Source organism: Syngnathoides biaculeatus, chromosome 17 (assembly GCF_019802595.1).
Source record: "Syngnathoides biaculeatus isolate LvHL_M chromosome 17, ASM1980259v1, whole genome shotgun sequence".
NCBI lineage: Eukaryota > Metazoa > Chordata > Actinopteri > Syngnathiformes > Syngnathidae > Syngnathoides > Syngnathoides biaculeatus.
In genome coordinates, this window is record NC_084656.1 from 18,900,549 (window position 1) to 18,926,499 (window position 25,951).

Here is a 25,951-nt window from a genome sequence, read left to right on the forward strand (position 1 = left end):
CACTCGCTCTATTTTTCTGACCTTCCCTGTCCTGTCCAACATCACCCCCCCCCTCCCCTTCCCTTCCCTTCCACTTCAGCGTTATACAAGAAGAGGCAGTGGAAAGTATTCCCCCGCCAAGGCGATCACAACTCTGCGCACATTTGGTAAACTTATCAGTTTGCGGGACGCATGGATGGCACGCATCCGGTACAGCGGTGCCAAGGAGTAAGCGAGAAGACGCACAAAACAAATTGCACTGAGAATAACGGCAAAGTAAATTACAGATTTTGTTTACGGGAAGTGTAGTTTATGTATATTCTTTTTAAAAATCATGATACAATGTGAAAGTTATTTAATATGTTATAAAGTTATTTTTTTCTGAAAAAAAAAGTTTATTTTTCCGATCATACACATTTTCTCGGTTACGTTGTAATGCTAAGAGAATGACGTATTTTAAATGCATATTTTTGATAACCTGCTCCTTTGGTTACAATATACAAGAATAATATTGAAGAAAAATGCCTGATTATGATTTTAGTTATATATTTTTGAAAAAAATTTATTGTAAAATGTAATTGTAAAAAAAAAAAACAATTTTCAAAAATGTTATGTTACAAGAACCAAGTTGTGTATATTATTGAGAAAAAGCACTACATTTTCCCCGAAAAATATTAAAGTCAGAATTCATATTTTTAAAAATAAAGTAATACTAATTTTAGCGGAAAAAGATGCATATATTTAGTCATAGAAGTTTTAAGTTGTTTTTTTTTAAACAAGAATAAAATTACAATTTCAACATTGAAGTAGAAATATTACAAGAAAAAAATATATAAAAATATTATTATTGGTTTGTTGTAGTAGTTTGTGGGACTAGTTGAACATTAAGAGTAGTAGTACTAGATTCAAGATTAAATATGGGATGTGAGAAGTTGAAACCGAGGAAAAGGGTTAGTACATTTTATTTTATTTATATTTATATATTTTCCAGAAGTTGTGCACATTCTTTTAGGAAAAAAAAAAGCTTTTTTCTTTTCAAGATTAAAGTCGCAATATTATGATCGTATTTGATTTTTTTTTATTGGTACATTTATTAGAATGGAGTCATACATTTGAGATAAAATTGATATATTTTCGAGATTTAAGTTGCAATTATTACTACGATGATGTTTTCACAGACACCTGCGTCTATTTGACCGACCACGCAGTGCACGGGCCGAGCGCACTTTCACCCACATGACTCTTTTCGGGCTTTTGACTCAATCGGGAGCTGCCCGTACATGCTCAACTGGTGTCACTCGGCGCCGTTATGCAACATGTCGACTTTCCCACAAGGGGTTCGTTCTCCACCACGGGATCGGCGGCCTGATCTTAACGCAATCAAGCAGCGGCTACCTACTGACTCGCTTTGGAGGAAGTCCCCTTCCTAATCACAAGAGCGCAGATGCAATCAATTCCAAAGAGCCACATCTACATAAAAGTGATTGAGACGCAGATAGAACACAGAATTGCGCAACACCCTCACACACACAGACCATTTCCTCCACTCATGACTTGATCAGCTCGGCTAGGTGAAGATTCAGAGCCACTTTCAAAGGTACCCTGGTGCCGGATTTACAAATTGTGAATATTACACTAAATGAAAAAATGAAAAACACTCACAAGAAGTACAGAGAACACTTCGCACTTTGAACATAACTACAAAAGTGGCACTCTTACAAGGAGTTGCTGTAGAAAACAGGTGTCAAACTCGAGGACGGGGCCCATATCCGGGCCGCCACAAGATTTTATGTGGCCCACAAAGGCAAATCTAGCTTGTGAACTTCCATGGTTCTGCACCAAAATTTGAAATTGTCATACTCTGTAAATGATACTGAGATATTACAAGCATTTTTGCATTACCAAACAGGAAAAATAGTTGAAAAATCTCATTACACTTGATTTCTGAGAACAAAAGGTTCATAACTTGATGTATATATGATGAGGTGATGAAATATTTTAAGGGTTTCACAGTCATAATGGCCCTCCTGAGGGAAACTGTAACTACAATGTGGCCCTCGACAAAATTTTGTTTGACACCCCTGCTGTATACCATGACTCACAACCTGATGCTCACACATCATCATTTAGAAAAGATGTCTTGAATATGATACCATTACATTAAATTACCCCCAATTCTCAGTTAATTCCCTTAAACCCCCATGGAAAATGTTCCAATTTGAAATATTTCCAAAATTCCACAGAGTATCCTTCCATGGAAATTTACTGGAAACTTCATCATAAATTTAAAAAAAAAAGGTGCATATTTTCAAGAAGTAAAAAAAAAAAAAAAAAAATCACGTATTTGCAAATTTAAAGCTGTATTGTGAAAAAGCCCAATGCACATTTTAGGAAAAAAAGGTCTAAACCTTCAAAACTAAAGTTGTGATATTAAAAGAACAGCGTATAAAAAAAAAACTTTCACTATTTGAATTGCAATTTACGAGAATAAAGTCATTTATGTGAAAAAACTGTTCTAATTTAAATTTGAGATGAAAGGACATATTTAAAAAAGATTAATATTTGTAAAAAATTTTCAAAACTGCAATACTATAAGAAGAAACTTGTCTTCCAAAATTAGATTAACTTCAGACATGACCTGGACATTTTCCAGTCTTTTGCAATCCTGGTAGTAACCGGACCGTGTTCTATTTTAGAAGTTCTAGCAAATCATCAGCAGCTATCAGAAAAGATATTTCATTAAGATATTGTACCGTGCACAGCGAAGACATTGCAGGGCTGCGTCCCATGGCGTGTGGACTCCCTCTTCACACCCTTGATGAAGGCTGGCAGACTGGGTCTCCTCTGGTCCCCGGCAAATTTCCCCGGCTGCTGCCCCATAAGGGCAGGGTGCCAGGCCGTAGCCGGGATTCTCCGGGCCGGACTCGGTCGTCCGACAACTGGCCAGAGGACAGGGAGGAGGAGGAGGGGCGAGGACCTGAGCAGCAGAGGAGACGGGAGGAGTCCTTCGCCCTGGGTCGGGGTGTCCTCTCCTGGTGTGACGCAGATTTGTTCTGCGGGTCCGAGCTACTCCAGGGTGCCTCTTTTTATCGCACATTAATGGGTTTGGGGTGCTTGAGGAATCTACGGGAGGACATTTTTTATTCAAGCGTCATCAAGCACACCAACAATCTTTTTTCTATACTAAGGGCTTTTGTCCTCGTTTGTGTTGTTGTTTCAAATATGCACATAAAATGCATATTAAGAACAATCGGAAGGTGCTACAGTGTGCAAATCACAGTGCAAGAGTATCGTCATCAGTCATCACTTTCTCCCTTCTTTGCATTTTGCTTTCATTCTTCCTTCCATCTTTCTTTTTTTGCCTTCCTGGGGACGTGCCCTCTCCTCTTCCTTTCATTCATCACATCTATCCGAGCTTCCTGCCATCCTATTTTTCCTTGCTTCCAGCTTACCTCCCTGTATTGAAAGGATAGAAAGAAGGGTGTTTCTATCCTTTCAACACAACCTTTTTTCTTTGTTCCTTCCCTTCATACAATCCTTCTCCCCTTCTACTCTACCGGCATTTGCCTTTTCCAACCCCTTTCCTACCTCCTGTGGTTCTTCCTTACATCCTTCTTTCCTTGAGTCTTCTCATATATCCATCCCTCCATTTTTCCTTCATTCCTTTCATATCTCCTTCCCTCCTGCCCATTTTATCATAATACCTTCCTTTCATTCATAACAGCTCTCCACCTTCCTATAATCGCCTTTTTCTTCATTCCCCCTTCAATACTGCCTCCTATAACCATCTTCCCTCACTCCCACCTGTCCAGCATTCACCTTGTTGTTCATTACTTCCATCATTTTCCTTTTTCCCTTCAATTTCACACCATCCTTTCTCCCTACAACTTCATTCATTCTTTCCACCCTTTCATACTATCCTTCCACTCTACCTTGTCCCTTCTCTTTGCCTTTTCCAACTTTTATATCATCCTTCCTATCACTCATTCCCCCCATTTTGCCTTTTAATTTATTTTCCCTAACAACTACTTGTAATCCTCCTTTCCACTCACTTCATCCCATCCTTCCTTACCTGCATCATGACATCCCCTCCATACTCCCTTCCATACTATCCATCCTTCCTTTTGTCATTAATTTTAGCTTACTTTCATACTAGCCTTCCATCATCCCTTCCTTTCATTCATACAATCCATCCTAGCTTCTTGTCATCTTTTCCTCCTTTCTTCCACAACCAAGTTTAGCCTGACCTTTTTTCCTTCCAACAGTTCATTATCACTTCCTTTCATTCTTCTTCTCACTTCAAATAAATTGGTTTAAAATAAGTTGATTTGGGGGAAAGAAAAAAAAAAGTGTATACTTACTTATGGCCAACTAGTAAAACATAAAACCTAGCATAGCACTGTTGTTATCCTAACTTTGAAAGTTGCCGACTAGCATGTTATCGCTGCTAGTCGAGTCAAAGAGTGGAAAATTCGTATGAAAAACACGTGTGGTGAGGCAAATACGACGGTGTAAGGCAACTTACGTGCTGTTGTGAACTTATATCCAGTAGTTTAGCCGAGCAACATAAGCTAAAAGTGCAGATAGCCATAGAGGCTAGCTAGCGTTAGCCTCTGGTCCGCTTTGAAGGCGCACGGAGCAGTCAACAGTTGGTCGGCGGCGAAGCGTCGCCTCCTCCTCACCCAAAGCACTTTTCTCAAAAAAAAAAAAAAAAACACCTCCAAATTCAACACTTTTGCTTCATTCCAGCCACCGGGAACTAAGTGGTAAACTTCCGCGACTCCCCGCCCCGACCCCCATCCCCGTCGGACTCCACTTGGGAGAGCGAAATCGATATCCAGGCGACCCCTCCGTCAGCCGGACGCCGCCGACGGCGTCTGTCGTGCCCGCGTGGAGACCGCCGGTGGCCGCTTTGCTGTCGCCGAGCCGCCGTGTCGCGCACGCCTACTCATCGCCTCTCATGTGAGCCTACGGGGAGCTGCGGCGAACTTTCTGCCGAGTACTCGTCGTCGGGTGGCTGCTGGGGCCGCCATACTTCCATACGCAAGGTGGTTGACACAAATATGTGGGTGGGACCGTGTGTGACGTCACTTGCGTGCGTGGGCTCGTAAATTCTTCAAGCCGGTGCAACAGAAAGATTATAAAGTTTTGTTTTTTGTTTATTTGTTTGTTGGGGCGGGGGGAGTTCCCGATGTCCACGACAACATTTTGAAGTTACGAACGTTAAAGTGTCTTTATTTTTTCACTGAAGTCCGCGGAGGTGGCAAATGTACTCACACTTTGTAATTAACAAGAAATGCAAAAATAAAAATGTGATTTTAAAAAAAAAACGTTTTGATGATTCAGAAAATAAAGGGTGGGAGGAATGCAGTGAAAAGGAGTATCAAAGTAATAAAGAATGACGGTAGAAAATGGGGGGCGGCACAGTGATGCAACTGGAAAGCGTTGGCCTCACAGTTCTGAGGATGCGGGTTCGATCCCGGCCCTACCTGTGTGGAGTTTGCATGTTCTCCCCCTAGGCGCCAAAATGTCAATGGGCGTTGAAGCATGAAATGATGATGCATACAATTCTTTACTGCACATGCCACTGAGTTATACTATTACTGTATGTTTTTCTAAAGTGATGTGCAAATCAGCGCCATACCACCAGATCAGGTGGAACGGTGGCTCAGCTGGTAAAGCGTTGGCCTCACAGTTCTGAGGACGCGTGTTCGATCCCGGCCCTGCCTGTGTGGAGTTTGCATGTTCTCCCCGTGCCTGCGTGGGTTTTCTCCAGGCACCCCGGTTTCCTCCCACATCCCAAAAACATGCAATATTAATTGGACACTCTAAATTGCCCCTCGGTGTGCTTGTGAGTGTGGCTGTTTGTCTCTATGTGCCCTGCAATTGGCTGGCGACCAGTTCAGGGTGTTCCCCGCCTCCTGCCCATTGACAGCTGGGATAGGCTCCAGCACTCCCCGCGGCCCTTGTGAGGATGAGGGGCTAAGAAAAGGGATTGATGGATGGATGGTAGACTGGAAAGACTGAAGAAAAGTATGAAATTAAAGGAAGAAAGGATGGAAGAATGATAGAGGGGTGTATTGAATTAAAGCAAGGCTGGTGTTAAATAAGTTTAAAAATGCAACAAAGGAAGGATGGAAGAAAGTTGAAGGAAGAAAAAAAGAGTATAAGTAAGGGAGTAATGAAGGTAGGAAAGGGGTCTATAAAGGGAAAGGATGAAAAGTGGGAAGGAAAGAGAGTGAAGGGAGAGAAGATGGTGAGAAAGGTAGGAAAGAAAGATGAAAGGGCAGAAGTCTGAACTAAAAGAAAAGGATGGAAAGAATGAAGTGTGAAATGAATGAAAAAGGAGGCTGACTAAATGGAAGGAAAGGGGTGCGAGCATGGAAGGGAGGTAGGTAGGATGAAGATGGAAGAAATAAAAAAGGACGGAAGAGGGATGAAAAAGAAGGAAAAGATGATGGAAAAAGGTGTGATGCTCAAAAGGTCAGAAAGGGAAGTATGAACTAAAGGAAAGATGGATGGATGAAAAGGAAAGCAAGGAAGGAAAGATGGAAGAAATGAGTAGGAATAAAGACTTGTAGTGGTATAGTTTGAAAGGAAGGAAAGAAGGCAGGAAAGGAGGGATGGAAGGGAAAATGAAATGAAAGGGATGTTCAGTAGCAGAAAAGTGCATAATAAATGAAAGTAGGAAGGCAAGGGGGAAAGAATGCAAAGATAGAGGGAAGGGAAGAAATTGAGGATAAATGAGGCCAGAAGAAAGGATAAAGAAGGATGAACGGGAGGATATACAGTTGAAGCCAGAGGTTGACATCCACTGTGCAAAAATATCTTTTTTTTTATATATTTTTTTTCTGTCTGAAGTCAAATCAGATTAAACCATTCCTGTTTCAGATTGGTCAGGATCTCTAAAATTATTCTATTTTGTTAAATTCCACACAATAATGAAAATTATTTTTGTTAATAGAAATGTTACATTATTCTTCACAAGCTTTAATAAACTACCTTCAACTGTATGAAAGGGAACCAAGGTGAGAGGAAGAATGAATGAAAGGTCAGCGGCAAGGAAAAAAGGAGGGTCCATTTAGTAAATAATGAACAGTGTGAGAATCGATTTCCTCATTTTTTTTAATAGTAATTACCAGATATGGCAAAAAGTACTGTTCAGTAATAGATACATTTTAATGTGGCACAAGAAAATAACAGTACATTGCGTTACTATACCCATTAATATAAAATATTGTTCTGTTTCATGATTTTAATATGACCCTCAAAGGGGAGTTAGATGTGCAGAATTCCACAGCGTACAATAAATATGTCACACTGCAGCAAGTGTATGTACAGTTTTATTAACAGTACACAAACATAACCGGAGCAGTCATTGACAATGAGTCACACCACAGTAAAAAAAAAAAAAAAAAAAAAGGTCACAGGACATTTTATTGCATCCAAACATACTGTTTTTTTTTTTTTTTTTTTCTTCCAAAGGCACAATTAGAAGAGTTTTTACTTGTTGGAGTTCCAACAGCAGAGAACATACAAAAACGGGAAATGTTTGCAAAGTTGATTTGGTCAGCATGTGACTCAACGGCGGCTGTGAACGACTCCCGATTTAACCTTCCTGTTCAATAAGCTTCTGTTGTGTCAGCATCACAATCTCCTCCATCACTTCTGGTTTCAGAATGTCTTTAACCTGCACAGACCACACACACAGACACGTGACATGTCATTTTTTTTTTGTATCAACAATTTTTAGCTTTTTATAGCCTATCATTTTAGAATCAATAGGGAAAAATGTATTCATCCACTAATTAAAGCGGACATTAATCGAAATGTAAATGTTTGGATAGAAATACAGCGGATCCATGATTCAGAAGCGTTACATTTATCTTATTTTTATCTGTGTGGTTAAAATATACACACCCCTAGCAGGCTCTCGTATTATAGCCGAAGGGGGAACTTCTCACGGTGTTGTGAAACAAAGACTGTCTGGGACCTGCCTGAGCCTGCGAGCTAGCCAGCACTAGCTAGCGCAGAAAGAATGCTTTGCTGGCCTATGCTGCATCCACCGTGGCTAAATGTTTTTAAAAGCGTTTCTTTGTTTGCAGGAAACTTAAAAATGAGTCCGTGAGCGAGTTTTTCTGCACTTCCGCCATGTTGTGATGTAACAGTGGGGCTAAATAACATCACGACAACGAAGCCACATCGACAAGTATGGAAGTAGATAAGTACCACCGGGATTTTAATTTGAAAAGTAAAGTGATCACATTTTCAGTGGTTTTAGTTCAGTGTAACTTTTCAATGTTAACAGTTCAACTGGCTACAATTCACTGTCTGAAATTCAACCGGCTACAATTCGCCGTCTAAAATTCACCATCTGTGCCACGGGCAGGGTTACTTCAGGTCCGAACCGAAAACCCAGCCAATCCAGTTACGCTTTCTTAGTATGCGATGTCACGTGACTAAGAAAGCGTAACTGCGATTGGCTGGCTGTTCTGCCTGGTGGCAGACGGTGAATTTTAGACAGCGAATTGTAGCCGGTTGAATTACAGACAGCGAATTGTAGCCACTATTGAAAATGTGATCACTTTATATTTCAAATTCAAATCCTGGCGGCACTAATCTACTGCCATCGACAACCCCCACGATGATAGCCAAAATGTAAGCAGAGCTGCAATGAGTTTCTTTGGATGCACAGATTAATTAGCGCTATCTTCTGACAAGTTGCACGTACTTGACTCCTTGGGAAAATCATGTTTGTGGTGGTGGTGGTTGGGGGGGGGGGGGCGATATGACTTGTCCATGCGCTACATACAGACCGTGCACTAGTGAAGATGATTTTTGTCTCTCGATGAACTTGCACTTCTTAAATCACACTTTTGTGCCACTCTCACTTTCTACCTGGTGTTGCAGTGAAGATTCATAGCAGTAGAGAACGCTGGTGTCGAACAGGAGAACCTTGTGCGCCGCCAGAGCCAGCAGGCAGTTCCTTAACCGGGAAATCACCTCGCGATCCGACAGGCCGACAGGCTGTAAGCGAGACAAACAAAAACATGAAGGGAACAATAAAAACAGGCACATTCACAAGGTTTTTATTAAAGCCTGGGACAACCTTTACAATCAAGGGCCACAATTTCATTTAAAAAAAAAAAAAAAAAAAAAAAAAAGATGTACCAGGTCAAATGTTAATGTGATGAAAATTGTTCAAATGTGCACGTGGTTTTCTTTCAATAATAACATTATATTTTTTTGTAGTATTTATCATTTAATTTTGCTCAACCTTTGATACAACACGACTAAAGTTATGTAAATAAAACTCAAATATACAACAATAACAATAATAATAAAACAAACATTCATTGATAATGAAAACCGTTTGAAAACAAAATTACACAGTGAAATAAAAATATTCCTACGACTCTTCATTTGTGTTTTTAGATTGAACTGTTCCAGTCCCTTTGTTGCCCACCTGCTGTTCCACCAATGGCCTCTTGGTGGTCTCATGATCTTTCAAATTGTGGTCAGATACCGCATGTAACACATTCAGCATTTTGCAGGGAAAAGATTATGGTGAGTACAAGTTTCCAATATTCTTTTATGTTAAGATAAAGGGCATGTTATGGAAAAATAACCTCATTCTTAATATATGCGATAAAAAGGGACTGCGTCACATTTGCTCCTGCTTTCCTTGTAATCACTAAATGGAGTCGTCAAAATTGAATCACTCTCAAATGACCGGAACGCTAACCTAACACATTACAGGAAATAGTGTTTACGATGATTAAAATATATTGATTAACCATTTCAAACCTAAGACAGACGGCTCACCTCGAGGCTGGTGTAGAAGCCCCCGGCCTCCTCTTCCTGCTGTCCCGGTGTGGGATAAAGCCACACAAAGCCGTTGTTGCCAAGGATGATGGAGGCGCCGCACGGCAGGTTGTGGAAATGCGTTTTTTGTCTTTTGATGAGAGACGGCGAGAGCTGGACGAGCACCCCCTGGCCGAGCTGCGATCGGAGACGTAATCAGGACCGCGTTCGCGGCGAACTAAACCCAGTGTTGCCGCTGAACTTACTTTCCCATACTTTAAGCTACGAGTGTGAAGTGACAAGGCCCCGTCGGAGAAGACAGACTGCACCTCTGCCTAAAAAAAAACACAGAAGAAAACATTATAGGTGAGACGTAAAAACATGCATAAAATGTTGGGAAATAAAGAAAAAGAATACACTGATGAGGTCTCCCTCGAGTAGATATTCTCTCATGGTGAGCTCGTCTTCTGCCGATCTTCTCCTCTGGAAGAAAACAGTCAAATTTAAAGTCAAGAAGAACGAAACGTCGATAGCAAAGAACTCATTTTCAAATCCAGCTCTCTAAGTCAAGCAGCCTTTGTGGAGCAGTCGTTTATTTTACCAGCTCTCCTCCAGGCAGGTTGACAGAAGATAACAAAAGGACGGAGTCCAGTCGGGAGTTTGTCTCCACCTTCCATCGTTTTTGTTGCACCTATACAAAAACATAAAACACGAATAACTTACATAGGAGAATAGTGGACCATTATTTGGGACCTGTAAGGGGTAAATATTTCTTTATAGAGTACAACCTCGGCTCTTGACCACAATCCGTTCCAGAAGGCGGTTCGAGAAGCGATTTGTTCGAAAACCAAATCGATATTTCCCATTACAATCAATGGAAAAAGAAATAATGTGTTCCAAGCCTAAACAATTTGGCTTTTTATAGCATTTATTTAGCTTTTCCTGATGTTTCGTGGATGTGAGAAAACATCTCACAGGTAAGTTAGAAAGATTGACTTTGACACTGTTAAAGTTTGTTCGTAAAGGTTTTTCTTATTTTCTGATGAGCTTAATTCACTTGAACAAAGTTTTGTTTACAGTTGTTGTTGTTGTTCACTGTTCACTCTCTGCTTCGCCGTTCTAGGCAGATGTTTTTTTGCGAAAAAGCAATGTAAATATTTTCCCAAACTTCAGTGGATATGCAAGAAAACACATTTTCCGTGAAGTTTTTGATGAATTTCATGATACAGAACTTTGCAAATTGATTTGATTTTCAAATCCGAGGAAACGACTTTACATTTTCCGTCTGAAATAGGACGTCGCAGAGACAACAAATGAACAATGCATTTAGCATGTATTTTCCCATTGCGAGTCCTTATTTCCAAAAATATATCTAAACTGATTGACTTCAAATTTAATGTTTTTATGACAAAAAATGCTTAGCTTTTTGTATGTTATGATGATAGTGCGTCATAGTGTATTTTAGGAAAAGTTAACGTCATGGAAATCGTGTCCTAGGTAATATGCAAGGTTTCTTGGTAGTCACGGTGTTATACTGTATGTCTTTCCCTTGTATTTACCCTTTTTTGGCTTACCAAGTGGCCTTAAGAAATGTTACCTCTGTGATTCTGCCAACGACGACATCGCCAACCTCCCCGTTGAACCTGCAATCCAATAAAAATCCTTAAGAACACAGTTGTTTTATCATTTTAGCCCCCGAACTACCAAAACGAGGGAGACGTTCTATTCCTACAAACTATATTCGATATTCATACAAACCACTGTGGCATTATGTACCGTTTGAACCTTAACACTTCAATTTCAGATAGTGAAAAAAAGCTGTCATAATTCAATTCAAATGTATTGCGCATAAGTTTAAAATACAATTGTATCTAACCGAGTTTAACAACAGTTTTTAAAGATTACAAGTGAATGTATGCTCCTAAAAAGTTAAATACCACTGAACTGTACTTAGGCAGTAACTATTTCATGTACAAAGAGGGAACCCATGTATGTGCACCAGTACCAGACTTTTAGAATCACTTGTAGTAAAATCAGTGTTTGTGTCGCATGCTTACCTAGTCTTGAGAGGTCTCACGCAAATGAGTTTGTCCACTCGCTGCACTTCTCCAGCCACGGAAGCAGTCAGTTTCTCCTCATCCACATAAGTACCATGACCCCTGCGGACAAAAAAAAAAAAGATGTGGTGTGGCAATATTTAATGATGTTCTGATTTCACCGCTATGAGTGTCTGTCCATCTGTTTGTTTTCTATATCAGTTATCCTCATGCAGTTGAGTTGGACTGACTCTAGACTTGTGGCTAGCCAATTGTAGGGCACATAACATAGTAAATAGAGTACTGTATACTCACAGAGACGAAAAAAACAAACTACTACTACTCGGTAAGTTCCTGTTATATTAGTCATTTCGTAGTAGATAAGTAATTTATGCCTGAACATCGTTTAGTATCTGTCTGCATGTCTTCCTACACCATTTATGTTCAAATATTTGTTCCTTAGTGGTTGTAAAACCGCAAAAACTAAAGATGGCTTTATCACAGTGATTAAGCCATCACAGAAAACGTAAATTACAACCAATGTTTCGAGCAACTGGGGGAATTATGTGCCCATGTACCGGCGAGAAATTGACTTTTAATAGCAATTCGACGGAAAGCTTCAAGCAGGGCTGCATGATGCTTGGCAGCCATTTATTAACACGGCGCAGATAGCAGCCTTAACATCGAACTTTAACACCTACCTACCTCATGAAACCCGAGTCAGACGTGATCACATCGCCGGGCACGACCAAATCTCTTCTGTCTCCAGTGGAAAGAGAAGGAGATTCTAGTTTTCTAATGGCTGGTAATCTCATGTCAGCCGCCATGCTGCTTTTTGCTGTTCTTCTTCTTTGACATTTTCCTGCTAACAGTTGCAGACATGACATTTTCACAGAGGTCGCCACCTGCCGTAATAGTTAAGAACTTCAACTTTTCAATATCAATTATTACATTTTTTTGGGCTGTTGTCCAGAACGGACCCTATGACCCGCAAACAATTTGCATATCATGACGTCTGTTTTGTGCTGCTCCCAAGTGGTCAAGGCAGGCACACCTGAAAGACAAGACAGTGACAAAAACGCTTTTAAATTCATGCCATTGTTGTGTATTTTTACAAATTATAAATGCAATAAAATTCAGTGCTATTTCTTTAAAATACGGCTATAGTTTTCTGAGTTACGAGAGTGGTCACGGAACTTATTCAACCCGTAAATCAGGGCACCACGTCTCAATCGCGAGCACGTGGTCCTGCAGAAATAATAATAATAACCGCTAGGTGTCAGTGTCGACCACCCGATTCAACGCGGGGAGGACGCGTGACGTCACATGTCAACACCAGGCCAACTTCGTCGCCGGAGCCAATCAGCGTCGAGTAAAAGATGGCGTCGGCGAGGAGGCACCGAGGAGTGAGACCCGAGTGCCGAACCGTCAGTAAACACCTCCGGAACCCGCTTCGTGGCCACTGAGACAACGGCGGGGGCTGACGTTAACCGTCCCAGCGTACACCTGTAAGGTATCCTCGGGGTCTCGGCTCTCCCGTCGCCCGGCTCGGTCGCTGTCGTCTTCGGCCTCCGGGGGGGGGGGGGGGAGTTCGTTAGCGTCAAGTTGGAAAAAGCTCCGCTAGCTTGAGCTAGCCGCGGTCGGCTCTCCGGATTGTTCTTGTGGACACTCATGAACCCACGACAGCGACAAAAAACAAGACAAATTTCGAATAGATTTTGTTTGTTTTCCCACTCGGCGGTCCAAGATGTGGAAATTGGATTAAAAAAGTGGACATTTGCGGTGGACTAGTCGTGGGGAGGGAAAAAACGGGGCCATTCGAGCCGGAGCCAGTTGGCCGTTATGTATTTCCTCACCGGCTGGCCACGGAGGCTCCTGTGCCCGCTGAGGAGCGCCGAGGAGCCCTTCCACATCCAGCCCAGCTCGCAGCGCTTTTACTTCGCCTTGCTTTCCGAGACGCAGCTCAGCATCTGGTTCAGTCGGGTAAGAGTCGTACCGTGCACGCCACACTGGCATCATTCATAAATTGGATCGCTGCAAACTCAACCAAAAATAATTCGGCATGTTTGCATCGCCACTAATGTTATTTGTTTTGGTAAGTAAAGGTATTTACCCATAAAAACACATTGTGTATTTACAAGATAAACAGTATAAAAGTGACCTTGATTTGACTAAAACTCGGGTCTTAGTCAATCATTATTGCCCACCTGATGAATGTTTTCAGTCCATGTCTAACCCTCCCTAAGGTTCTTACATATTTTTGTGGTCCTTTGTGCAAAAATGACCATTGTTTCAGCGTCTTATCGAGTCACTTGTGAAAAGCCTTTCTGTTTATGTATTTTACTGTCCCGCTGGTCGGCAAGGTGTGCACGCCATAGAAGGGAAAAAATTAGCTAAACACTCAAATTGTATTGATTCAATTTAATTGTCATTTATAATTTTTATCAAGCAAAATGTTAAGTGCTATTATTAAAAGCATTAAAAAGTTTTTTTTTTTTTTTAGCAAGGTTGGAACAAATTAATGGCATTTCCATTCATATTATTATGGAAGGATGGTTTGAGATACTCATGTACAGTTTGGTTGGTTAATATCTTGTGTAAATTTAAACACAGTTATATGGGGTATGTCAACACTTAAAATGTACCGTAATTTCTTGAAAATAATGCGAACATTTTTCCCAAAATATTTTCAAAAAGTTGATAGAGCAGATTATATTTAGGTATGGATGAAAAATAAAAAATACAATCACATTGTATAGTTGTATACAGGTACATAGAGTGGTTAAATAAAAAAGGTATACATTTCAATATGATATTCAAAGTCTCATGTTACACAGTTATATTTATCACCGTTATGTTTCGCCCCCAACCTGAACTCTATGACCTCCTCGGGAGCTTGCGTTTTACGATCGTTAGCCTAGCATGTTTGTTGCTACTTCACCAAAGATCAGAAACGACTGCCCGTGAGTTCGTTTTAACTTAAACCAAGACGAATAAAATGTCGACTACAACGGCTAGTTGTGGAGCTGCCCATGACGCCGCCAACCCGGAAGTTGCGCCGCAGTCCGAAACAACGATAGCTCGCCTCAGTGGCTTCAGGTGGGTATAAAAAAAAAACTGAGCTCAAATGGCATAATACAAGCATCTTGGGCACATTTAAATAAAAAAACGGGAGCACGCAAACAATTAAAATGGTCAGTTTTATTTTTGTAAATTTGCCCGTTACCCTCGTTTCTACGTAGTTTGAGCTCACGTTGTTTTGATAGCCTGACGCCATAGGAAAGCTATGGCTACATCAGCACGTGCACAATGATGATTATTATTATTAATGATTGTTGTACAGACATTTTTTTTGAAAAACAATACAAGTACAAACCTAAGAAAATATAAATACCGACAATTCCCAATATTTTGAACATATGGGTAGCAGCAAATTGGTGGTGCACATTGTACATTGGTTGAAGGGTTTTCCTGATTTTTTTTTTTCTTTTTTTAAAAATTTTATTTTATGTTTTTAGGTGAACTTTGTGTGTGCGCATTATACTCGAGAAAATGTGGTACATCAAAATCTACAAAAGAAGAAAAATCACAAACATGTAGACATTGAAAGGAAATTGGTCACTTGGTTCTGCAATGTGAATCTAGCTTAAAGTTTATTAGAAGTATAAACAATTGTCACTAACACGGAACATAGACATAACTCCTGCAAATATTAGGGACGATTTACAAATGATGACGAGCAAAGCTCCGGGGGATTAAAAAAAAAACAAAACGTTATAGGATTGCCCCGCTGAGTGCTTTGTTTACTCTGGTGAGCTCGTTCTTTACCTTCAACAATGGATCACGATCATTGTTTATTTCCCGAGCGCGGCGCAGGACGTGAGCATGTTTTGCTTCCCCTCGTTATTTCCTCGCCTGTATCGGCGAGGCGTCGAGTACAAAGGACAGATGCGGCTCGCACATCTGTTCGATCCTATGTGCTCAGCGACTCCTTCCCGCTGGGATCTCATCAGGTTTGGGTTCTAAACAAACGCGATTCTGTCTGATGTTTTTACCGTGGGACTGTAGTTCTCCTGCTTGCATTGTATGATTTGTTGTTTTTAAATTTAGTTTTACAATAAACCTCAGGTGGCAATGGCAATGAACAGTCTGAAGCCCCTTTTTTTGGACAAATTCTTCCCTATCTGCCAAATTGCCCAATCCATAGTGTGCGGTATGTCAAACTAAAACGAGATCAACGAACACTGTCAAAGTCCACCTTTCAGTCCTATGATACGTCTTCCTATATGAAGCGCACTGTCAATGTGAAATCTTTGCATAATGTTGCATTTGGTTTTCATTATCAATTTTCACCATTTTTTAAAAATTATATATATTTTTTACTCTTCAGTGCAATAAATCTTCAATGCAGTCTGGTTATATTTAAGTTATAAACTTAAATGTTCACTTATGTTTAACAACTGAACCGCACTTAAAACATTTACCGTAATTTCCGGCCTATAAGCCGCGACTTTTTTCACGCGCTTTCAACCCCTGCGGCTTCTGCGGTGATGCGGTTAATTTGTGCATTTTTTTCTAACCGCCCCAAGGGGGCACTCGAGCGGGAAAAGTAAGAGTAAGAATGGTGAAATAGATGTGCCGAGGAAGTGATTTTTACCGGTATGTTTTTTTTTTTTTTTTTTTTTAAAACCGGCCCTGTTAGTGCTACGCTAGCGTTAGCGCTGTGTTAGCGTGTTGCTGTTGTATCGCAGTGATTTTTTTTTTCTTTGTTTTTTTTAAACCGGGACTGTTAGCGCCGCACTAGCGTTAACGCCGCACTAGCATGTTGCTGCTGTGTTATTGGCATGTCACAGTGATTTAGGTATGTTTTTTTTTTTTTTTTAACCGGCCCTGTTAGTGTTGTGCTAGCATGTTTTTACTGTGTAGCTGCCGCGGCTGTTTTTTTTTTTTTTTTTTTTTTTTTAAACCACCCCAGTTGGTGCTCGCTTGTTTTTGCTATGTTAAGCTAAGCTAAGATATTAAAACTCTGAAAATTCTTTCTGTGTACCGTCTTTCTTTGTGTTTCAGTGTAGGCACTTGCGGCTTTTACACAGGTGCGGCTTATTGTATGTACCAAATTTTTCGTATTTGGTTTCCAAATGTACTGGGTGAGGCTTATAATCAGGTGCTGGAAATTACGTTACCCTTATGGATGGGAATTAGTCATTTTGCCAGCTCTTCCACTTACATTTCATTAGCTCATTCTGTTGTCGTCACTTCCTTTAATTTGCTTTTGTTTTCCAGTACTGATCTATAGTGAGCAGCTTTCTGCAGTGTCTCTTCTGTTTTAAATCTCCTTAGTCCTGAAGCCCAGCCAGCACAAGCGCTGCTTACAGTCAGTTCATCCAACATTATTACTAATCCTCGTTGCGCAGTATCTTAGACGCGTCCGTAATGATGCGCAAGGGAAGCAACGACGTAGTGTTGCTTTACTGCAGCACTGTTCGCACAAGACCCCACAGTTGTGCTCCATCTGCTGTGCCCCACCTTGGTCACTAGAGGGGATGGTGCTCCAGCACTCCCGTGACCCTAGTGAGGATGAGCGGCTCAGAAAATGGATGGATGGATTTTGTTATAGTCAATCACAGCTGTGTGGAATGCAGTCCATGTCGTTTCGCTGTTGTGTCATACTGTGTTCTGTTTTGTTTTGGGTTGGGGGGACATAAAGGAGAAAAGGCCAGTCTTTGTTTTAATTCCTCATCAATAAAATCATTCAAGCGACAAGTTTTTCCTCATATCTTTGAAATTGCAGGTAATTGCGGTTGACTACTCGTGTAGACTGTAAAAAAACAACCATGAGCCAATTTATTTTTGGAACCGTGAACCGAACTAGTTTGCAGATAAAATGAACTTTCCAAACACTGTCTCGCATCCCAGGGTTTTTTTTTTTGCAAGGCAAAGCATGAAATGGGTTGAATGACGGGTCACATCTTGTGAACTCGTAATTCGAGTCACTCGTATCTCACAGCACGGTATTTTTTAGCTGCGGGGGGAGTAAGATAATGTTATTGCCACAATGCAAAATAACATGCTAATCAGTCTCGTGTGTGCAGGTATTAATTTTGCAGCTGTGACACTACAGTGAAACCAAGTTGAAGCCTTTTCCGCTTCCAGTCTGTTACATTATTTTTTTTCCTACCCTTGTAGAAGCAGTGTGCGCTGTCCTTTGAAACCAAATTGTACAGTCTTATACATGTTGACGAACCAAAACATATATGTTGACTGTCCGCAGCCATGTTGTTACTGTAAGCAGTGCACGTTAGCTGGGGTACACCTTGAACTACGAAAGTTGCTAAAAAAATGTCCTAACCTTCAACTTAATAGGAAAAAAAATGACTGATTGTTTTGCCATACAATCAAATAATGTTTTTCAATGAATGAATGACAGAGAAAGAACTTCCACATGAGAGAGCAAATATCGTAATTCCCGGCCTACAGAGTGCACCTGGTTATAAGCCTCACCGATTACATTTGCAAAGGAAATACAGTTTGGTTACATTCATACGCCGCAGCTGTGTAAAAGCCGCAAGTCCCCACGTTTAAACCCACATTCAAACATAAGATATTTACAAAGACGGTACACAGAAAGAGTTTAACCCCGGTGCAGCGCTAAAGCTGGTGCTAATGCTAGCGCCACGCTAACATGGCAGGCTAAAATAAAACTTACTGGTAAAAAAAATTGAGACACGCCAGTAACACCCCAGCAACACGCTAGCACAGCGCTAACGCTAGCGCAGGGCTAACAGGGCGGGTAAAAGTCACTTCCTCGGCACATACATTCCACCGGTCTCATTCTTACCTTTTCCGCTCGAGTGCCCCCTTGCGGGCATTAGAAAAAATGCACAAATTACCTGCATAAACCGCAGGGTTGAAAGCGTGTGAAAGAAGTCGTGTCTTGCAGGCCGGAAATTACAGTACATAAAATTGCTGAGACTGTGTGCAGTCATCTCCGTACGAGTATGCTCAGTGTTTCACGTGGCCGGAGTGGATAACATCGGCGCAGGTGCGTAACGCGTCCTCCCAGCGGCCTCCATAGATTACAACTCTGTCAGCACAAACACAAATTTGAAGTATAAACACCCCGCAACAACAAGTCGCCGTTAACCGTCAAATTCCCCCATTCCCCCGTTATTCAGCCAAGACCGAATTAAGAGGTGTAAATGATTCCTAATAAACATTAAATGTTTGCTGTGTGAACGTTAATATAGTTGAACGTTTATAAGAGGTTGGAAATATTTTTATTTCCCTCAAGTCGTCTACACGCTATTTTTTAACACTTTTTTTTTTTTTCCCCGTGTCCTCACTTGCAGCCCAGTGTTTTGATCGCCAGCTACATTGAGTCTGCCAAAGCGGTGGCACAGTTTGGATTCTACCAGAAGGCCGAATGGAAACCGGACGACTCCATGATAGCTGTAGCGGTAAGTGAATATCGCGGCATCCTTTTGACTTCTCCTGCGGTCTACGTCCAATCGGCAGTTTTGGTCTTGATTTTGTGAAACTGATTGCTGGTGAATCATATCAAAGTGTAGTGCACTTCTGCAACCTGCGGAGGCGCTGGTGATTAATTTCAGCAACGAACTACAAAAGCTAGTTTAGTTCAGCATTTTTCAACTCTTCCGATTGTCAGTTTTCTTTTAAAGATTTTCTTGTGCGACTATCTCAGGGTTTCGAGTAGGGGTAGAGCAGATTGCAAAATCCACGGTTCACTTTTCAATTTCAGTTTTCTGGTGACATTTTGTGGTAATATTTTATAGTAAATTAGATTTTGTGTCGCGACTGAGGTTGAACAAATTCCGCTGTGCACACTTCGCAAGTACAAATTATGTTCCAACTCCGAGGTTCAACTGTATATTATTTTACTCGTGAGGTGGTACGGTGGAGATTGCTGACTAGACCGTCTCACAGTTCTGAGAGACAGGGTTAGAATCCCGGAAACGTGGAACGGAGTTTGCATGTTCTCCCCATGCCCAGTAGGCACTCCGGTTTCCTCCCACATCTGAAAAACGTCAATGCTAGGTTATTTGATGAGTCTAAATTGCCCGTAGGTGTGAATGTGAATGCGAATGGTTGTTTGTTCATGCGTGCCCTGCCCTGCGCGACGGCGAGCGCTCCAGTGTGCTCGTACTTGGTTCGAGAAAAGTGGTATCATTGTGTCCTTAATTTTTTTAATCCGCATCTCTTCTCTTGTTTTAGCCACCCACAAATGAAGCATGCCTTGTACAAATATTTTTCTTCTGCGGTTCAGTTTCTCATTCAGCCCTCTTCATGCATTGTCGGATCCGTTCAAACGGCCTAAATGTGCACCGTGTTGTGAAATGCTGTCAGGGTTATTTGCATTTTAGCTTTCTCTTTAGCAAAGGCCGTGGATTTATTTTTTTTTTCCAACCAAAACATTGTGTCGGTTGTTAAAAGATGCTGCAATACAGGCGCGGCATTTCTTGTATATTTGAATGCCGGTTGTGTTTTGTTATTATGTATATATTTTTTGTAGTTTTGATGATTGACTGGCTAATGAGGACATCTTGTACTGCTCCTATGTACGAGATCTAGTTACAGTGGGGCCTGAATTTATTACTGCACCAAGTTCCAACACAATTTATTTTGATCTTAAGACTCGTTCACAGTGTAAGAACACTGCGTGCTCCAAATACAGGTGTAATTATAATTTTTTTTTTGTCAGAAAAAAATGTATTTTAAATATTCAAGTTGAAACGGTTTATTCAAATACAGATTACTTACGCTTGCATATTCATAGTTTGGCATTTGAGGATTAACCTCTTTGCAGATTATTTTTACATATATTTACATTTTGGGGGTGCAACCTACCCCCGTTTTTCACAGAATCGTTTATTGATGGTATTTTCACACTTATTCATGCATTTTGTGTGTGTGTGTGTGTGTGTGTGTGTGTGGTGTGGGTGTGGGTGTGGGTGTGGGATGAGGTTAAAGAGGCGTTAATTATTTGGGATTTTCAATTATTCGTGCAAAAAAATGACCATGCCCGACTGTGAGTAGTAAGGGGAAGTCAATTGTATTTACTGCAATTATAACTTTACTCATGATTTAGCCATAGGAAGAGATTTATGTTGTAAACCCAGGATTCTATGCATTGCAAGTCCAAGATTATGTTCACCAAAGTAGTTCGTATTTGCCCCCTCGACAAAAAAAAAATGTGAACAGCAATTAAACAATTAATCATGCCGTCTTATCCAAAGCGTCCGGCCCTGTGTATGTCTGTTGACCCTGCCGGCCCTTTTTCTTGTATACTTGCGGGCTGAAACACATAAATGTGAATGTGTCTGAAGAAAAAGGTCAGGCCCATTTCCAGCTCAGCCCCGGCCAAAAACAACGGAGCAGCGGCGGCTGGAGTTTAAAAATACCAGGGAATGCGCGCTCGACCGGCCATTATTGTGAGTGCGGTGTATCGGGGAACGCCTTGAGGCAATTCCTTCGCAAATTGCCCAAACATTTGCCCGGCCTCCAAGATGGAATGCCATTTTTTTTTTTTATTTTGGTACTCACAGGTCACTGAGGACACTGTGAGCTCACACAACGGGCCCTGAACCAAAACTGGAGGATTCTCAGGCAGATAATGTGACAGTACGATAGCAAAAATGGTGATTATTTTATATCCGAGGAAGCTAACTACGACTACTGTTTGATTAAAAAAAAAGTGAACATAAAAAGTGAGTTTTAGTCCTTACATTTCCAACCAGCTGTTTCCCAGATGTTGTCTGGTGGTTCACACCCTGTGTAGACCTTAAAACTAATCTAATCTTCTATAGAGACCCTTTTATTAATTCATATATTTTAAACTATATTTATTAATATGCATGGAAGCGACCAACACATTGGTAAAGGTGAATTTATTTACTGTACATGGCAGAGTTTCAAGAAATAACGCAGTACTAGAAATCATGTTAAGTAGTTTTATTTTTTTGGCTGCACATCCTATTTTTTGGAGCCAAATGTTCCTTTTTTTGTTAGGCAGTCATACAGGCATTGTTCACCCACGGTTCTCTAAGCCGACAAGACTGCTGCATTCCCACACACAAAGTAGTCCATAATATCGAAATTGGCCCATATGGAATATGATTCGGATGTACTGCGGAAACTGCAATGGCAGCTTGCTTTAAAACCAGATACAGGTTGTCCTTGTTTTATAACACTTTCAGGGTCACTAATGTTATGTAGCAGGGTGCACAGTATGTCTGTAAAGGTATCTATTTTGATGATGCTGTTTAGCTTTGGAGGATTCATTTTATGCCACTCGCCATTTGCAATTTTTCTATACAATTATACAAGCGAGACAACAACAAACTCGTGCATCCGAGACACAAGCTAAACTTTCATTGCTGGTTGGCTTTCAACCTGCATTTACTGTCGGCCTTTGACTTACGGAAAAAGTCACTGGCCCTCTGTTTTGGATTTCAACAATCTCAAAATGGTTCCCAGCTTCTTTGAATCACGATTTTTTTTTTTTTTTTTGTGGCTTGGTGTTTTATAGTCAGGCACTTCAATTGCTGCGCCGTTTATGGACCCCCCTCGCGCCCACTCCATGTTTGCGGGCACGTAACTCAAGCTCTTCTCCCTCTGTGTCTTCTTTGTGTCTAATTCCACTAATGACCGTCATTATAGTCTTCAGCCTATCGGGCTCCATGGATGATTAGCATTCATTCACTGTCCAGCTTGGAGAGTCCTCGCAGGCCGCTGAGCCAAGATTTACTCTGCAGGTCCAAGTGCCCAATTCCAATTTAATGCCTTTATCAGATTTTCCTTCTCTCACAGTTTTAGTCCATGTACATTTCAAGTGACACATCCTAGGCCCCGACCCTAGCACCAATACCATTTTTTTTTTTTTTTTTCGGACAGTCGTCGTCGTACTGGTATTTACCGGTGCATTTGGGGAATTGTGATAATGCCATTTGTCTTGTATTTCATTTAAATCCAATAATGTTTACTATGAAAAAAAAAACATTTTTTGATTATGGCATGGCCTCTCGTGCGGGAGTTTGGTGACTGTGAATGGTGGGTTCACTGAACAGCATCCCACAATAATTCCATGACAAACAGATATATAATAACATGCATTTTATAACTTACATTCCATCCACTGTCACTTAAAATGGAATATAAATCACATAAGCGCGTTACACAATAAAATGGAAAACATGAACACAATTTGAGCACATTTACTGCATCCCAGGTTAACAGTAAACACACGATCCCGTTTTTATTATTGTTTGTGCTGTTTTATTAGCTTGCTCCATCTTGGGGTACCCGACAGCTGTGTGCTACTTGACATCTTGGAGTTGGAAGCAAACATCTGCTCTCCTTGCACGCTAGTGTTGTTAAACATCCACATGGCACCGACCGGGCCAGACTTCTGTTTGTCTTCTTGTGCGAGTGAGTAAGTGGTCACCCCTTGGGAAGCCTTCCAATACAGTAACTGGAGACCATGACTTTGAATGTTGTGCCCGTCAACCTCCAGGGCTTGTTGAAAAATGCAGAAGAAGACTCCTGTGTCGTCGCTTTTCTTCTGACTTAACCATTTGGCAGTCATTGTGCTTACAAGCTCCAACTAGTGGAGTGGCAACACGGTCTCCATTTTCTTGTGTTTGCATTTCATACTTTATGTGACCTTGTTAATTGCCGTTGCTGTAAAGCGTACCTTAAATAGGTCAAGGCGTCACATTTTTAGTATTGCACTTCTGTACTCACAGTGGAACCCAAGTTGCGTCTTGGCTTCCTCCACATTATTTACATCGTTATCGAAGTGCTCCCAGACTCCCATGCGTGTACTTGATGGCACCCGGGCAGACAATAGTGAGCATTTCCTGTTTCAGTACATCTACATGTGGGAATGTAGGAGAATGCATGAAAAGTACTGCCGTATTTTCTGCACTATAAGGCGCACCTAAAAGCTTTTCATTTTCTCAAATGCCGATGGTGCGCCTTATATATGGATCAATATTGATTCTTCAGTGGAGCTCCATCTAAAGGATGCATAACGTAACCTCAGGCGCTACTTTAGCGTCTGTTCTATGCGCCTTATAATGCAGTGTGCCTTATTTATGAAAAAGTTTTAAAACAGGCCATTCTTTGAACGTGCGCCTTACAATGCGGAAAATACGGTACATTACTGTATGTAGAAGCACCGTCAATTTCCTGCCCATTCTTCTCATGCCTATTGTTATAGAAAACACAAAATACCCTTGAGCAAAACAGTTGAGGTGTATTGAGATAAGCGTAGGGATGGGTACTGAAATCTGATTTTTTCATTTTTTATTTTTTGGCACCATAACGTGTGCAGATTCACATCAAATTAATTGGTACCTTATTTTGGTAAATAAATGGATCTGTTGTGACTGTGCGTACAGTGGGAGAGAGAGTTTTGTCCATTTTCCAAGGCGCACACGAACGTATCAGTGGCACTGAAGAGTGGAATGATATCATTCACAACAAATAAACGTGGATAGATAGTGCTCAAAAGTACGGTGGAAAAGCTCTAGAAATTTAACATCTCCGGCACCCATTTACGAAGCGGTGAGAGTCAAGACAATACAATAAATAGCCAATCGGTGTACCAGGGACTGAAATTGCCGCAGGTCGACGTTCAGGAAGTGGAAGGGTGACAGCAACACGTAGACATCCCTATGTTATGGGATGCACAACAGAAGTTCCCTTTTGATTTCCTGAGTTGTCTCCTCTCCCAATTTTGGTTGTGCAGTTAAATTGCTCACCTCGTGTATTGGACACGCTTTTGAAGTCCAGCCAGTTTGTGGAAAAGGTCTCGGCAGAAGTTTTGTTCTCGGTGGTGGTCCCCACTTGCAAATTACAGACTGCACATTTACAGAATGTCCGAATCCACACCCCCTAGACTCACAGCATTAGTTAAGTGCATGCGTGTTTTGGATTGTTTCCCATGGGAAACAATGAAAATAATCCTTTCAAGGGTCAAACTGTGGTCATCATAAAACACATTTTAAATTTCTTTTGCAATCACGCAAATAAGTAGAGCAATACTGTTAATATTAACAGATATAACACCGTTCTGACTTGCATAACAGTGTGGGTTAAGCGTCTTGCCCAGGGACTTAACGACTTGTGCCCAGACGGCGATTCTCCAGTTCCAGCGTGTAGTCTTAGTCTCTGCATCATGCCGCCCACAGTATGTATATCATTTTTATTGTGGAAAGCTCTCAAGGATTTTGGCAACAGAGACCACACATTGCTTTGTAGCCACCAGTACATACACAATTGTAAATGATCGAGTGGAGTATTATTAGAAAAGACAATACAATAGTTGGCTGGCTCTCGCTTCATGTACAGAAAATGTGATTTTTATTGTAAAAGCTCATATGACACGACATGGCATTTAAAAAATAATAAATTCTATCTGCAGCATTGCTATGCCGTTCACTTGCAATTCAAATTTCGAATTGAGGCAAAATCAGAGCCCAACGTTCGGCCGCTTTTGCAAACTAGTTGTAGAACCACAAGCAGTGTTTTGATAATTGAGTTGCCTTTAGCTGCGGCATTCAGTGTAAGGCAGGCCCAAGGTGTTAAAAATTACATTTTGTTTCCTAAGCTTTATTGTTTTGAACATGACTTCCTGACTTGAAAAACAGACAAGGCAAAACCACACGTGCAGTGTATGAGGTCTACACTTTGCGTCATCTGTAACGTAATTTCAAGCTGCGCTAAACAGCGCTATGTGCAATTTCCGTTGGCAGTAGTGTTCTGAATCGTATAACCTTGGGGGCTTTGCACTTTTGAGGTTCTATTGTTCAAACACCTATGAACAGTCACAAAAAGGGAAAAAAAAGAATATATATTTTTTTGCAGCCCGTCTTGTTTATTGAAGTTCACATGCATGAAAGAAGCATACGATTTTTAGTTAGTTTCAGCAATTCCACAGCAATGTTTCCGACAATAAAATAGGGGAACTTATTTTTTGGACGCTTGGATGCTTGCATGTCAGCCCCCGGCACACTGTTAGTGAGAGCTTGTAATATTTTATGACTGGCAGGAAGCTTACAGGGCCACTTTTTGTCGATTGGCGGAAAAGCCACAAAACTGCTTGCTGAAGT

The 25,951-nt window shown here is 41.0% G+C and overlaps 3 protein-coding genes across 8 annotated transcripts in view; 1 reads left to right on the forward strand and 2 right to left on the reverse strand.

Moving 5' to 3' along the window:
• abl1 (c-abl oncogene 1, non-receptor tyrosine kinase) overlaps positions 1 to 5,048 on the reverse strand; it is a 42,644-nt gene extending 37,596 nt beyond the window's left edge. For all 4 annotated transcript variants that reach the window (XR_009792366.1, XR_009792365.1, XM_061802121.1 and 1 more), the window contains exons 1-2: positions 4,505 to 5,048; positions 2,733 to 3,102 (exon numbers count right to left, since the gene is read on the reverse strand). Coding sequence is in view for 2 of the 4 variants with exons in the window: in XM_061802121.1 (XP_061658105.1) it covers positions 2,733 to 2,859 (127 nt within the window). In the remaining 2 variants the exon portion in view is untranslated. The remainder of the gene's footprint in view (positions 1 to 2,732; positions 3,103 to 4,504) is intronic.
• Positions 5,049 to 7,304: 2,256 nt separating this feature from the next.
• On the reverse strand, positions 7,305 to 12,801 carry exosc2 (exosome component 2). Its single transcript, XM_061847674.1, has 9 exons — positions 12,525 to 12,801; positions 11,841 to 11,942; positions 11,381 to 11,426; positions 10,385 to 10,474; positions 10,201 to 10,266; positions 10,050 to 10,118; positions 9,805 to 9,981; positions 8,878 to 9,006; positions 7,305 to 7,669 (listed from the first exon to the last, which is right to left on the reverse strand). Exons 1-9 carry the CDS (start codon positions 12,704 to 12,706, stop codon positions 7,589 to 7,591), a joined length of 942 nt encoding a protein of 313 aa, XP_061703658.1. The 5' UTR covers positions 12,707 to 12,801; the 3' UTR covers positions 7,305 to 7,588.
• A 368-nt stretch (positions 12,802 to 13,169) lies between these two features.
• ric1 (RIC1 homolog, RAB6A GEF complex partner 1) overlaps positions 13,170 to 25,951 on the forward strand; it is a 36,820-nt gene continuing 24,038 nt past the window's right edge. Inside the window, exons 1-2 of one of the 3 annotated variants that reach the window (XM_061847679.1) lie at positions 13,170 to 13,802; positions 19,169 to 19,276. In XM_061847679.1, the coding sequence (XP_061703663.1) occupies positions 13,662 to 13,802; positions 19,169 to 19,276 (249 nt within the window). In that variant the 5' untranslated portion in view covers positions 13,170 to 13,661. The remainder of the gene's footprint in view (positions 13,803 to 19,168; positions 19,277 to 25,951) is intronic. The other 2 variants (XM_061847678.1, XM_061847680.1) reach the window with 2 other exon arrangements.

What these genes read in the sequence shown, in the direction of transcription:
- exosc2 (XM_061847674.1), bottom strand. Translation starts at nt 12,706, where the DNA reads ATGTCATGTCTGCAACTGTTAGCAGGAAAATGTCAAAGAAGAAGAACA. An exon ending in ACCTGCCTGGAGGAGAGCTG is followed by an intron (nt 10,267 to 10,384) that starts GTAAAATAAACG and finishes GTTTTCTTCCAG; the next exon opens with AGGAGAAGATCGGCAGAAGA. An exon ending in GCTTCTACACCAGCCTCGAG is followed by an intron (nt 9,007 to 9,804) that starts GTGAGCCGTCTG and finishes TCTCGCTTACAG; the next exon opens with CCTGTCGGCCTGTCGGATCG.